The sequence below is a fragment of the Perca fluviatilis genome, chromosome 6, assembly GCF_010015445.1.
Source record: "Perca fluviatilis chromosome 6, GENO_Pfluv_1.0, whole genome shotgun sequence".
Taxonomy (NCBI): Eukaryota; Metazoa; Chordata; class Actinopteri; order Perciformes; family Percidae; genus Perca; species Perca fluviatilis.
This window is the reverse complement of record NC_053117.1, coordinates 27,834,199-27,846,821: the sequence shown is the minus strand read 5'-3', so window position 1 is coordinate 27,846,821 and position 12,623 is coordinate 27,834,199. Positions and strand designations below refer to the sequence as shown.

General features: G+C 38.7%; 1 protein-coding gene across 3 annotated transcripts; it reads left to right on the top strand.

Moving 5' to 3' along the window:
- Window positions 1–951: 951 nt before the first annotated feature.
- LOC120559978 (zinc finger protein 501-like) lies at window positions 952–12,306 on the top strand. Of its 3 annotated transcripts, none has more exons than XM_039802053.1 (3): window positions 952–1,191; window positions 1,360–1,397; window positions 10,143–12,306. In XM_039802053.1, the coding sequence occupies exons 1-3, from the start codon at window positions 1,020–1,022 to the stop codon at window positions 11,364–11,366; spliced, it is 1,434 nt and encodes a 477-aa protein (XP_039657987.1). In that variant the 5' UTR covers window positions 952–1,019; the 3' UTR covers window positions 11,367–12,306. The 3 variants fall into 3 exon arrangements, with proteins under 3 accessions (XP_039657987.1, XP_039657986.1, XP_039657985.1); XM_039802052.1 differs by having other exon boundaries at window positions 1,360–1,662; window positions 10,408–12,306; XM_039802051.1 differs by lacking the exons at window positions 952–1,191; window positions 1,360–1,397 and adding an exon at window positions 9,680–9,954 and having other exon boundaries at window positions 10,087–12,306.
- Window positions 12,307–12,623: the final 317 nt, after the last annotated feature.

The window sequence follows — 12,623 nt, the reverse complement described above, 5'->3', positions numbered from 1 at the left end:
GAAGAATATATTCAGAGTTTGTTTTTGTTTTTTTAGTCGATGAATAGAAGGATGAGACTGATTGTGCGCACAGATTTGTTTGATATTGTTTGGAAATATGAAATAAAGTTACACATAATAGGTGTGTAAAAGCAGCCCTGTATTCAGGAGAGGAACTCCAGTCTGGACCAAGAGGAGCCAGAGCCTCCACAGATCAAAGAGGAACTCTGCACCAGTCAGGAGGGAGAGCAGCTTGAACTGAAGCAGGAGACTGATGCCTTCATGTTGACTCCTACTTATAAGAAAAGTGACCACAGTGAAGATCAGACTGTCAAGATTCACTGGAATACCCATACGGGTAAAACTTGACAAATTGTTGAATGAACCTGCCGTTTTTTTGTTTTTTCTATGTGCATCAACATTATGTGTTTTTTATTGTTTGGGCCTTTTGAGATGACACAAACACATCTAATAAAAAAATTATCAATCAAGGTGTTCTTTGATTACTTTCCTTTTATGCTACATATAGTTCTTCTTAACTACATTGTACATTCTACAGGCCACTACAATAACTTGACATGACAGCTACAGTTACTTTGTTGATTAAAATTTGTAGTGACTTAATGATGCCTTGTTACTATCCATCAGGATGTGATTTAAGCAAGTACTTTCGATTTCATATTTTAAATTACATTTTCTGACAGTAATTTGGTATGTTTGTTCACTAAAATTTTGGATGTAGGAATTTGTATACCGTTATTGCTACTTTACTTACCTTTGCTAACTTCTGCCACCAAGACTAATATGTTTTTTTTTTTTTTAAGTTATTGTTCCGAAAAGACGTCAGTTAGTAGTAAATAGGTAAATCGGTGAAATTATGCAAGAGAGATGTGCAACCCGAAGTGAACACGGAACGAAAGGCTAACGTTAGCTCACTTGTGTTGTCGGAATTTAACAGTGTGACATCCAGCGGAAGTACACAAGCGCTAGCAGGGTTGTGTGCAATTTCGCAGGTGATTCATCGTTTATAATAAGCAAAAATGTCTTCAGTTGACTATTTGAGAGAGTTTGTCATCGAGCGACTAACTGCTGCTGCTGAAGAAATATTCGGAGTTTTCGAAAAAACTATCGTCGAGTACGAGGAAGAGATCGACCGTCAGCGTAGACTGCTGGATGTCGTTTGGAAACCTGAAATAAAGTTACAGAGGATAGGTGTGTAAAACATTAATGATCTTACAAAAAAACTAAAGGAAATATATAACTCATATTGGATCCTAATGGTTTATACTTATATTATTATACTATATAACATACTATTTTTTCCTTAGGTTGTTCATCATCACACTGTTCTCCTATTCCTTCTGTTCTCTGTCCCTCCAGAGCTCCCACAGCAACATGTCTCTAAGGAGGAGGAGGAGGTTCCCGCTGAGCAGCAGCCCTGTATTCAGGAGAGGAGCTCCAGTCTGGACCAAGAGGAGCCAGAGCCTCCACAGATTAAAGAGGAACAGGAGGAACTCTGCACCAGTCAGGAGGGAGAGCAGCTTGAACTGAAGCAGGAGACTGATGCCTTCATGTTGACTCCTACTTATGAGGAAAGTGAGCACAGTGAACCGGAGCCAACCACTGACCACCAGCTCTTCTCTCACACCTCTCATGTAGCTGAGAGCCAAGATCAGAAAGGAGGCGAGCATGGAGACTCTGGATCAACTATAAATACAGAACACAGTAACAATGTAAACGCCTGTAACCTGTCAACGATTCACTGTAACACTCACACAAGTACAAAGGCTTTCAAATGTGACACATGTGGGAAAGCTTTTAAATATAAGTCAGATTTTCAAAGACACCGGATGATACACACAGATATGAAGCCATATTCATGCAACACCTGTGGGAAAACTTTTATCCGGGCATCATCCTTGAACGCTCATGTGAGAGTTCATACAGGTGAGAAGCCATATTCTTGCAATGTGTGTGGCAAAAGATTTAGTCAGACATCAACACTGAACACTCATAAAAGAATCCATACTGGTGAGAAGGCATATTCATGCAACACGTGTGGGAAAAGATTCGGTCACGTATCAATATTGAATGCTCATAAAAGAATCCATACAGGTGAGAAGCCCTATCCGTGCATCACCTGTGGGAAAAGATTCAGTCGGACATCAACATTGAACACTCACTTAATAGTCCATACAGGCGAGAAGCCATATTCATGCAACACGTGTGGGAAAAGATTCAGTCGGACGAAACTACTGAACTCTCATTTAAGAGTCCATACCGGTGAGAAACCATATTCTTGCAAAATGTGTGGGGAAAGATTCAGTTGGACATCACAATTGAAGAGACATATAGTAACCCATACGGGTGAGAAGCCATAACAGCAACACCTGTAGGAAAATATTCAAAGCAATGTTTGAATTGGAAAGGCATGAAAGAGTGCATAGACAAATAGCCTTCTTTCTGAACCCGAATGAGGAACCACATGAATGCAGCACTTGTGTGGCAAAAGATTTAGTTTGAAATCACCATTGACGGTCCATATAACAGTCCATGTAGATGAGAAGCCAATAACGGCAACACCCGTGGGAAAATAGTCTTTGGAGTGTTTGAATAAGTAGTAGTTTTCTATTTGTACTGACACAAGTGAGTGACCACATGAATGCAGCACTTGAAAAGTTTTTCTCAAATCTCCAACCAGACACAACAATCCATAAACAGGACAAACCATCAACCCCTCTGGACGAGCATTCACCCACTTACTGTAAATGAATACACCTTTGTAATAGCAAGATTTCTGTTATTGTATATAAAGCATTTCTTATAAAGAAGAGGTCACCATATCTTATTGTAATGAGGTAGTGCATCATCAGCAGTGTCACGTTCATATTTCTGTTAGCAACAGTATTTATTTTATATTTATTTATTATTTTATTTATTATATTTGAACAATTTCCCTGAGGGGATCAATAAAGTATTCTGATTCTGATATTTGTGAAACAATTGCATAATTGCATAGAGAATTGCATTTGTTGCATAGTGAGTGCCTAATTCCTTTTACATATTTTACTTGTTAAATGTATTTTCTTTTTTACAATTTTTGCACACTTTCTCAGTTACATAAGTTGACTTTGAACTCTGATGTTAAGGCTGAGAAATACTACCATCTACTGGTGTTGGGTCACTTAGGTTTTTTGTCTGCAACATCAGATTTACTTTTATATTTTTGTGTATTTTGTAATTTTATCAACTTGATATGGTTTTTGTTGTTTGGGACTTTTGAGGTGACACAAATACAAATTGTATATTATAACAGTGTTGTCATTGAATCAGCCTAAATGATGAATACAATGATCAGTGCCTCATGTACAGTATGTATTCTAACGACAAAGCTTGGTATGGCGATGATGTCAGAATACCAGATTCAGACGGAAGTCTAAACCTATAAGCAAATCCTGTTTACAAAAGCTGCAGATGGGTGTGACTGTCAGCACAAATAAAAGTAGTCATATAAAAAAAAAAGAGTTCTCTTCAGAGAGTTAAGTTATAACATGAAAGAGGTGTTTTAATGTTGCAGCTCAAAAACTGTAGGTTAAGTTAAAGTTTGATTTGATACAGTTGGTTTGATCAGTGGAGCTTCCTCATATTGAACAAACACGTATGCAGTGTTTTAATGTAACTACATGTACTCTGTATTTATGTACAACATTAATTGTCAGGTGGCCAAGATTGCATGTACATTCCGCACAAATCTTTTACCTTTCAAATAAAATAAAAATCAATTTTGAGGTGTTCTTCTGTTACTTTACTTTTGTTACATATAGTTCTTCTATAGTAAACTAGTTTCTACATTTTACCGGCAGTTATTTTACTTTGAGGCCACTACTATTTACTTGACAGACTTTGCTGACTAAGATTTAACAGTTACTAGTGTAGTGCCTGTTCAAGAAAGTGCCTGTTTGGAACGGGCCAACTGCCAGAACCATTGTACCCCAAAATAAGTTACAGAAGGACCCCAAAGCACATAGAATGCAACTCAACTGCTAAATAGTAATACATGTATACTACTGATTTACTATTTAGTTCTACTTCGGAGGAAAACATTGTACTACTACATTTACCTGACAGAGAACGTTACAGATTCAGAGTCTATCACGAAATATCACGATTAAATTTTCAGTTTTTGGTGGATAATCATGGTGCGTTCTTTTTGTCCACCGAAGTCGTTTTACGAGTTGTTTTCCGGAGTTACGACCCGGAAGTTGCAAAAAGAACGCCCCTATGAAGGTAAATATGGTGCAAAACGTGAGACTATTGTGAATACAATGTATAAGAACTTTGTATTCAATAAAAATTTAACTTTGTAACATGCACTTGTAAAATAAAAATTTGCACTTGTAAAATGTAAAAAATGTGCACTTGTAAAATAAAAATTGCAAAATTTGTAAAATAAAAATTTGCACTTGTAAAAATTATTCACATTTGAAGTCACAAAAGAAAAAAAACATGAGAGCTTGTAAAAAAACTGAACTTGTAAATTGAAATTTGCACTTGTAGAAAAATATTCACAAATGTGTAGATTGATATTTGCATGAACACAATGACAGCTGCAAACTTGTAATGCAACATTTACTCATGTACTTTTTTTACTCAGGTTGATTTTCCATCACAACCACAACTCAGTGATTACAACCTCTCGAATCTGTCACTGTTGTGCGCTCTCGCATCACAAAGAGGCGAATCTGCGCCGACTTTTGCAACACTTGTTGCGATACATTTGGTGCAAAACTAATTTGTACCTGTGGACTTAGGCTGTGGAGCTCTGATCCAACAGAACGGGGAAAGCAGGGTTTCTATCGCCAGATGAGGGACAACTCTGTCCGGCTTATTTAGCTATGTCGCATGGAAGCCTGGTTGAATAGCAAGCTAGTCTTAGCTAACTAACCAACCAGCCTGATTCTAAATAAATACCTTTTAATTATCTTAACACTTTTTAACAGTCAAACTGAAACACTGGCGGTGAGCTCCAGGTCCTGCAGACGGACCGTCACCAGCGGGTATCGGCCAGCGGAGCAACATCGCTATTATTGCCAGAAAGCTTCCTCGCGACCTCGACCTGCAGTCGGAGCTCCAGCCGGACACGGAGAGCCCCGCACCGCGCAGCTCACCGCTAGTGTTGGTGGAATAGCCAGTTAGCGCATAACTAACCAGCTTCTAAATAATACACCTTTAGTTATCTAAACACTTTAACAGTCAAACTGAAACACTGGCGGTGAGCTCCAGGTCCTGCAGCCGCAGACGGACCGTCATCAGCGGTAACACGCGTGCCGTTCTGCATCCCTGCCAAGACTTCCATCCATAAGGGGAAATAATGATTTTATAAGGCAAAGTAGCTACTGTTTAATTAAAATGTAGGCTATATACATTCCTTTGTCATGTTCATCAATGATGATTATAATTTTACAACGTTTAGAGACATCAATGTTTTATCAGACTATCATTTCCTTGCTACCTGGGTGCAAATCTCGGCAGCAACGAGGGTTAAGAGATGACGCATTATTCGGCAAAATAATTGCTGCTGCCCGCGAGGTGGATGTAATTCTGCAGAAGCTATTGTTGCTGCCCGCCGGGTGCAATGATTGGCAGTGAGGCACAACATCAGCAAAGCAAGCTGTGGTCATGGCCGGGGATGTGCCGATGCTACCGGGCGCGGGGCTCTCCGTGTCCCGCTGGAGCTCCGACCGTAGTCGAGGTCGGCAGCGAAGCTTTCTGGCAATAATAGCGATGTTGTTCGCTGGCCGATAAACCCGCTGGTGACGGTCCGTCTGCAGGACCTGGAGCTCACCGCCAGTGTTTCAGTTTGACTGTTAAAAAGTGTTAAGATAATTAAAAGGTATTTATTTAGAATCAGGCCGGTTGGTTAGTTAGCTAACGCTAGCTTGCTATTCAACCAGGCTTCCATGCGACATAGCTAAATAAGCCGGACAGAGTTGTCCCTCATCTGGCGATAGAAACCCTGCTTTCCCGTTCTGTTGGATCAGAGCTCCACAGCCTAAGTCCACAGGTACAAATTAGTTTTGCACCAAATGTATCGCAACAAGTGTTGCAAAAGTCGAGGCGCAGATTCGCCTCTTTGTGATGCGAGAGAGCGCATACAGTGACAGATTCGAGAGGTTGTAATCACTGAGTTGTGGTTGTGATGGAAAATCAACCTGAGTAAAAAAAAAAAGTACATGAGTAAATGTTGCATTACAAGTTTGCAGCTGTCATTGTGTTCATGCAAATATCAATCTACACATTTGTGAATATTTTTTCTACAAGTGCAAATTTCAATTTACAAGTTCAGATTTTTTTTACAAGCTCTCATGTTTTTTTTTTTTTTTTTGACTTCAAATGTGAATAATTTTACAAGTGCAAATTTTTATTTTACAAGTGCAAATTTTTATTTTACAAGTGCACATTTTTATTTTACAAGTGCAAATTTTTATTTTACAAGTGCAAATTTTTATTTTACAAGTGCAAATTTTTATTTTACAAGTGCAAATTTTAACATACAAGTAAAATTTTTTTGTTCTGCAAGTTCTCACATTGTATTCTACAAGCTCTCACGTTTTGCACCATATTTACCTTCATACCGCCCCCGAGGTCGTATTTACGACTCGTCAAGTCGTCTGAACTCAGAGGACCCCGAGCTCTTTCAAAGATGGCTACGTCGTGCATCACACGTAGTAAACATTGTGGTTATCTACAATTTTAAGCACTTTTGTCTTTGTTGTAACCAAATGAAGAAGTCGTACACATAGCGCTGTATACTGCTACCTATAGGCATGTCGCTACAGTCTTATTAGGAGTTAAATACCGCCTAATTAGTTATTTTGTAGCTTGTGCAGCTGAAATTGGCTAGAGACGCTCGGTTGCTATATGACAACAATGGCTTTAAGCCGAGTCTTGAGCAGAAAGCAGAGCAGTAGCCTAACGTTAACGTTAATCAAAACGTAATTTTCATGTATCAAACTGTGAAATATATGTGTGTAATATGTCAATAGCTGGGTGAATAGAATCCTAAATGTTACTAAAAATGTTACAAAAATCCATCTTTTCTCCGACTCGTAGTATTGTGTGACAAAAAGAATGCAACAACCCGCGGTTATTCGTTTTTCGACACGGATGTGACGTCACGCTCGAGCTACTAGTCGCGATTACAAGACAAAAAGAACGCACCATCACTTTTTGGCACAACACTGGTAGCCCACTGCGAAGACGGAGAGCTTTGAAGCCCCGCCCCCGCAGCTGCACACAGGTGGCTGTTTTTTTTCTTCTCTTTTTCTCAACCTCTATTGTGCGGTTGTTTAGTTTTATTCTCAGTTTATTAATATCCAATATACAATGCTGTGCAAACTGTTCCAAATTACAAATGGCAAGTTCATTGGGTACCCAGGAAGCCAAGTGTGAAGCAGATCGGAAGAATAGTTGTCGAGATATTTGAAAGACAACGGACACACAAACAGCTGTTAATAATACATACATACAGAGGTTCCTCGATTTATAGTTAGATACACTTCTAGTGAGCTTATTAAATAAACTGTCCATCCTGTTAAAGGTGAACCAGGCAAAAAAGTGGAATGGCTGCACCTCGACTGCAATGCCAGAACATTTATCATTTCTCCTTACTCTGAAAAGAAAGCCAAACCATTTTTAGAAAAAAAAGATAGCAAGCAGATTTACACAACTTTTATAGAAAGAATAGGCTACACACCTTGAATGTATGCAGGTTTCCTCCATACCTCCTCCTCCAGACATGTTGCTGTGTGAGCTCAGGATAGAAAAGATAAGATAGACTTTATTAATCCCACACTGGGGAAATTCCCTTGTTACAGAACAAAAAGGAATGGGCTACTAATGTGATGTTAAAGAAAAAAGGAATAGGATACTACTGTCATTTTAAAGAAAAAATGTAGACATGCCAGCAAATTAGGAACGGAACATTTATATAAATCCAATTTCTCTGTTCTGTTATTGCAATTATTGCAATAATTAAATTGTCCACACCTATCCTGTGTATCTTGATTTTAGGTTTCCAAACAATATCCAACAGTCTGCGCTGACGATCAATCACTCCCAGTACCCCCCCCCCCCATACCCCCTCCCCCTTTTTTTTTTACACTCCAAATATTTCTTCATCAGCAGCAGTAAGTCACTCGTTGACTAACTCTCAAATACTCAACCGAAGACATTGTTACGGAACGGAACGGAGTCAGTGCCACATAATTATATATTTAAATGTTTTGGGTTCAAATTTGGTGAAGAATTACCGAATACCGCTTACAAGTTAACCATTATTTAGTTTGTAGTCTTGTTACCGGTCCATCAAACTGTATCAAGATCAGCCTGTCAGTGTTTTGAACTGTTGCACACTGACAAAAAAACACAGGATGCTGGTCTTTTGAAAAATAAACATTTATTGTATTTTGGCAAAGGCTCTTTCCCACAAGAGAATCAGTAATCTATATCACATTATCAGTAGCTATGACAGCCACTACTGTGCACTCACTGTGAAACAAAGATTCCAGAGATATAGGATGATTTTCCAGTCCAACTGGGACTGGCAACAGTCCAGTTGCAGAACTATTTATGTTGGCGAAAGCCAAATAAATTACATAAAACTACATTTTCCTGCAGATTATACAAAGTTACGACTTATCACCAGGAGTGATGATTAAAATAATTACATTTTCCACACCTATCCTGTGTAACTTGACTTTAGGTTTCCAAACAATATCCAACAGTCTGCTCTGACGATCAATCTATACCACAAGTCTCCTCTGAGTCAGGACACAGGGCTAAATGTAGTGACCTTAAATGTACAATATTTGCCTGTAAAATGTAGTAAACTATATGTTGCATAAAATGAAAGTGATCATATACCTCAAAACGTATGTTTTTTTTATTTGAAGTGGTTAAAGATGTCCTATCTGTGTATAATTTATATTAAATCTTGTTCATCTGAAGAAAAGCAATGTTACAAAGTACATAGAGTACTTGAATTAATGTAGTCACATTCCTCCACTGCATACTGTACATGTTTGTTCAATATAATAATTTATACTTTATTATTAATCCCACAAGTGGAAATTCCAATGTTTTCACTCTGTTGTTATTACACACATGTCTGAATTACATGTTACATGTGCCCAGAAGGTGAACTGGCACCTCTCCAGCTACCAGTCCACCACCATACTTTGTCCTCCGATGGGGACTTGAACCAGTGACCTTCTGGTTCACAACCCAACCCCCTACAGACTGAGCTACTGCCACACCAATCTCCACTATTCAAACTTTTATTCTAATCTATTTTTGTGTAGGCCCCTCTTATTATTTATTGTATACGTATATCTGTATTTATTTCTGCTGTTTCTGTTGTACTGCAAAAGATTTATTATGCATGTTTAAATTTTTAATGCAGGTATTCTTTTTTTAATCAATCGGTGCTACTTTCTTTCTTTCTTATCTGCGTTAAGTTATTTCACTCCTGCTAACAAGTTTTTATGGTATTCTGCGAAATAACTCGAAAAGACATCAGTTAAATGTAGTAGAAAATAACCCAAATTTCCTGTGAAATGATTTTTTTACAGATACATTTATAGATATGGTAAAATCCTACGTGAAAGGGGAACGAAAAACAACTCACTTCCACTACGGGAACTTAACAGTGTAACACCTCCAGCGGAAGTAAACAACACGAGCGCTGGTAGCGTTAGTTAGTCGTTGCGCAAATCATTTTTTTACTTTGTAAATTAGCAACAATGTCTTCGGTTCAGTATCTGAGAGAGTTTGTCATCGAGCGACTAACTGCTGCTGCTGAAGAAATATTCGGAGTTTTTGAGAAAACTATCGTCGAGTACGAGGAAGAGATCGACCGTCAGCGCAGACTGTTGAATGTCGTTTGGAAACCTGAAATAAAGTTACTCCGGATAGGTGTGTAAAACTTCATTTTTAAATAACACTTAACAGAGAAACATTGGTACAAACTTGTTTGCATGTCTGCATTTTCTTTTCGTTATCGTCTCAGTAGTATAATCCGATTCCTTCTGTTCTCTGTGCCTCCAGAGCTCCCACAGCAACATGTGTGTAAGGAGGAGGAGGAGGAGGAGGAGGAAGAGGAGGTTCCCGCTGAGCAGCAGCCCTGTATTCAGGAGAGGAGCTCCAGTCTGGACCAAGAGGAGCCAGAGCCTCCACAGATTAAAGAGGAACAGGAGGAACTCTGCACCAGTCAGGAGGGAGAGCAGCTTGAACTGAAGCAGGAGACTGATGCCTTCATGTTGACTCCTACTTATGAGGAAAGTGAGCACAGTGAACCGGAGCCAAACACTGACCACCAGCTCTTCTCTCACACCTCTCATGTAGCTGAGAGCCAAGATCAGAAAGGAGGTGAGCATGGAGACTCTGGAAATGCAGAGCCAGAACAACAGAATCAGCATCACAAAAGCAACTTGTTAGAGATCCACTGTAATACTCGCACAGGCAAAAAGTATTTCAAATGTGAAACATGTGGAAAAGATTTTAAGTATAGGTCACTATTGCAGAGACACCTGAGCGTCCACACATGTGAGAAGCCATATTCTTGCAAAACATGTGGGAAAGATTTCAAACTTAGCAGTGCCTTGACAGTCCACATGAGAATGCACACGGGTGAAAAGCCGTACTTTTGCAAGACCTGCGGGATAAGATTCTCTGCCATGCCAGCATTGAGAAGGCACATGACAATCCACACAGGTGAGAAGCGATATACGTGTGAAACATGCGGGAAAGATTTTCGACTTGGCAGTGTCTTGAAAGTCCACATGAGAACCCACACAGGTGAGAAGCCGCACCTTTGCAAGACCTGCGGGAAAGGATTCTGTGACCTTTCAACGTTGATAAAGCATAGGAGAATCCACACAGGTGAGAAGCCGTATACCTGTAATACATGTGGGAAAGATTTCCGACGTAACAATGAATTGGTGGTCCACATCAGAACCCACACGGGGGAGAAGCCGTACCTCTGCAAGACCTGCGGGAAACGATTCTGTGACATTAAAGCATTGAGGAGGCATATGGGAATCCACACGGGTGAGAAGCCTTATAGCTGCAAAACATGTGGGAAAGATTTCAGACGCAACGATGAATTGATAGTCCACATGAGAATCCACACCGGTGAGAAGCCATATGTTTGCAAAACATGTGGTAGAGCTTTTAGACAGAGAGGTGATTTGACAGTCCACACGAGAACCCACACAGGTGAGACGCCTTATACTTGTAAAACATGTGGAAAAGGTTACAGATGCAAAAGTGGCTTGTTGGTCCACACGAGAAGAGCCCACACTGGTGAGAAGCCGTATCTTTGCTAAAGCTTTGAGGAAAAATCTTTGGAATGTTTCAATTTGGGGGAGGCACGTAGGAGAGCATACAGACAAGTAGTGTTCTACTTGAACCCACACAAGCGAGGAGCCACATGAATGCAGCACTAGTGGAACATGTTTTTTGTCAAATCACGCTCTTGAAATTCAGTGTACACAGGAGAAACCATCCTGTGGAGATGTGTTCAAGAAATGAATGTAATACACGTTTGCAGTAGCTACATGTTTATAATTGAATGTGAAACACATTATTAAAGATGAGATGTGAATATCTTAGTGTAAAGTTTCCCTTTTATATGAATGTATTACTTATATTTCTGTTAGCAACAGTATTTCTTTGAAACAATCATAATTTCCAAATCATTAAAAAATTTTCACAGTGAGTGTACAGTAGAGACTGATAAAGTAATGGTTTTGTTATGTTGGTTGTTGCTTTTGCCAAATATATATTAACCAAGTATGTCACCATCACTTTTAGTAAGGACTTAAAATCCATACTTCAAGCAGTATTGACAGTTCTTTATGAAGCCTCCTACATATTTTTGAAAGAAGTCAGTTTTTACATTTGAAAGTGACTAACATCACTGTTTTAAATTCTATAAGAAATGTTATTACATGTGAACGTGCCTTTTTGCTATGTGTATACACTACCTCAGTAATGTGTCAAATGTTTTTTTTTGCATTGCTGCTTAAAAAATGACTTAAAAGATTAATTGATCAATTGGGTTCAATTCCGACCTGCGGCTCTTTGCTGCATGTCATTACCCCTCTCTTTCATCTTTCCTGTCCTAAACTGTTCTATCAATAAAGGCCTGAAAATGCCCAAAAAATAATCAAAAAAATAAAAAAGTGGCCAGTTTCATTTCCACTTTCGGAATTTGTAACATCCAGTGACGTTTAACAAATTGGATTAAACAACTATTGTGACAAATTGTGAATTGTTGATCCATATGTATATTCAGTGATACATACAGTACATATACACACTCTAAATATTGTTTACTATTTGAGCACTGCAAAAATATAGAAATCAGTGGTACTTAATTTCTCTATGCATATTACATTATTTTATTATTACATTTACAAATAATGTCAGACATGTATATATTACTTTATTGTTTATTTTCTTGTGTTTATATTTTTTAGCCCTATAATTCTTTTCTTAGATTCTTATTTTGCTTTTACTTGTGATTTTCTTGAAAAGAATCAGGTCATTAAGTAACATTTAGTAAAGTCGGTTTTTCTTGA

Coding starts and splice junctions, on each gene's coding strand:
- LOC120559978 (XM_039802051.1), top strand. CDS start 9,783: ATGTCTTCGGTTCAGTATCTGAGAGAGTTTGTCATCGAGCGACTAACT. Junction 9,955..10,086: donor AATAAAGTTACTCCGGATAG/GTGTGTAAAACT, acceptor CTGTGCCTCCAG/AGCTCCCACAGCAACATGTG.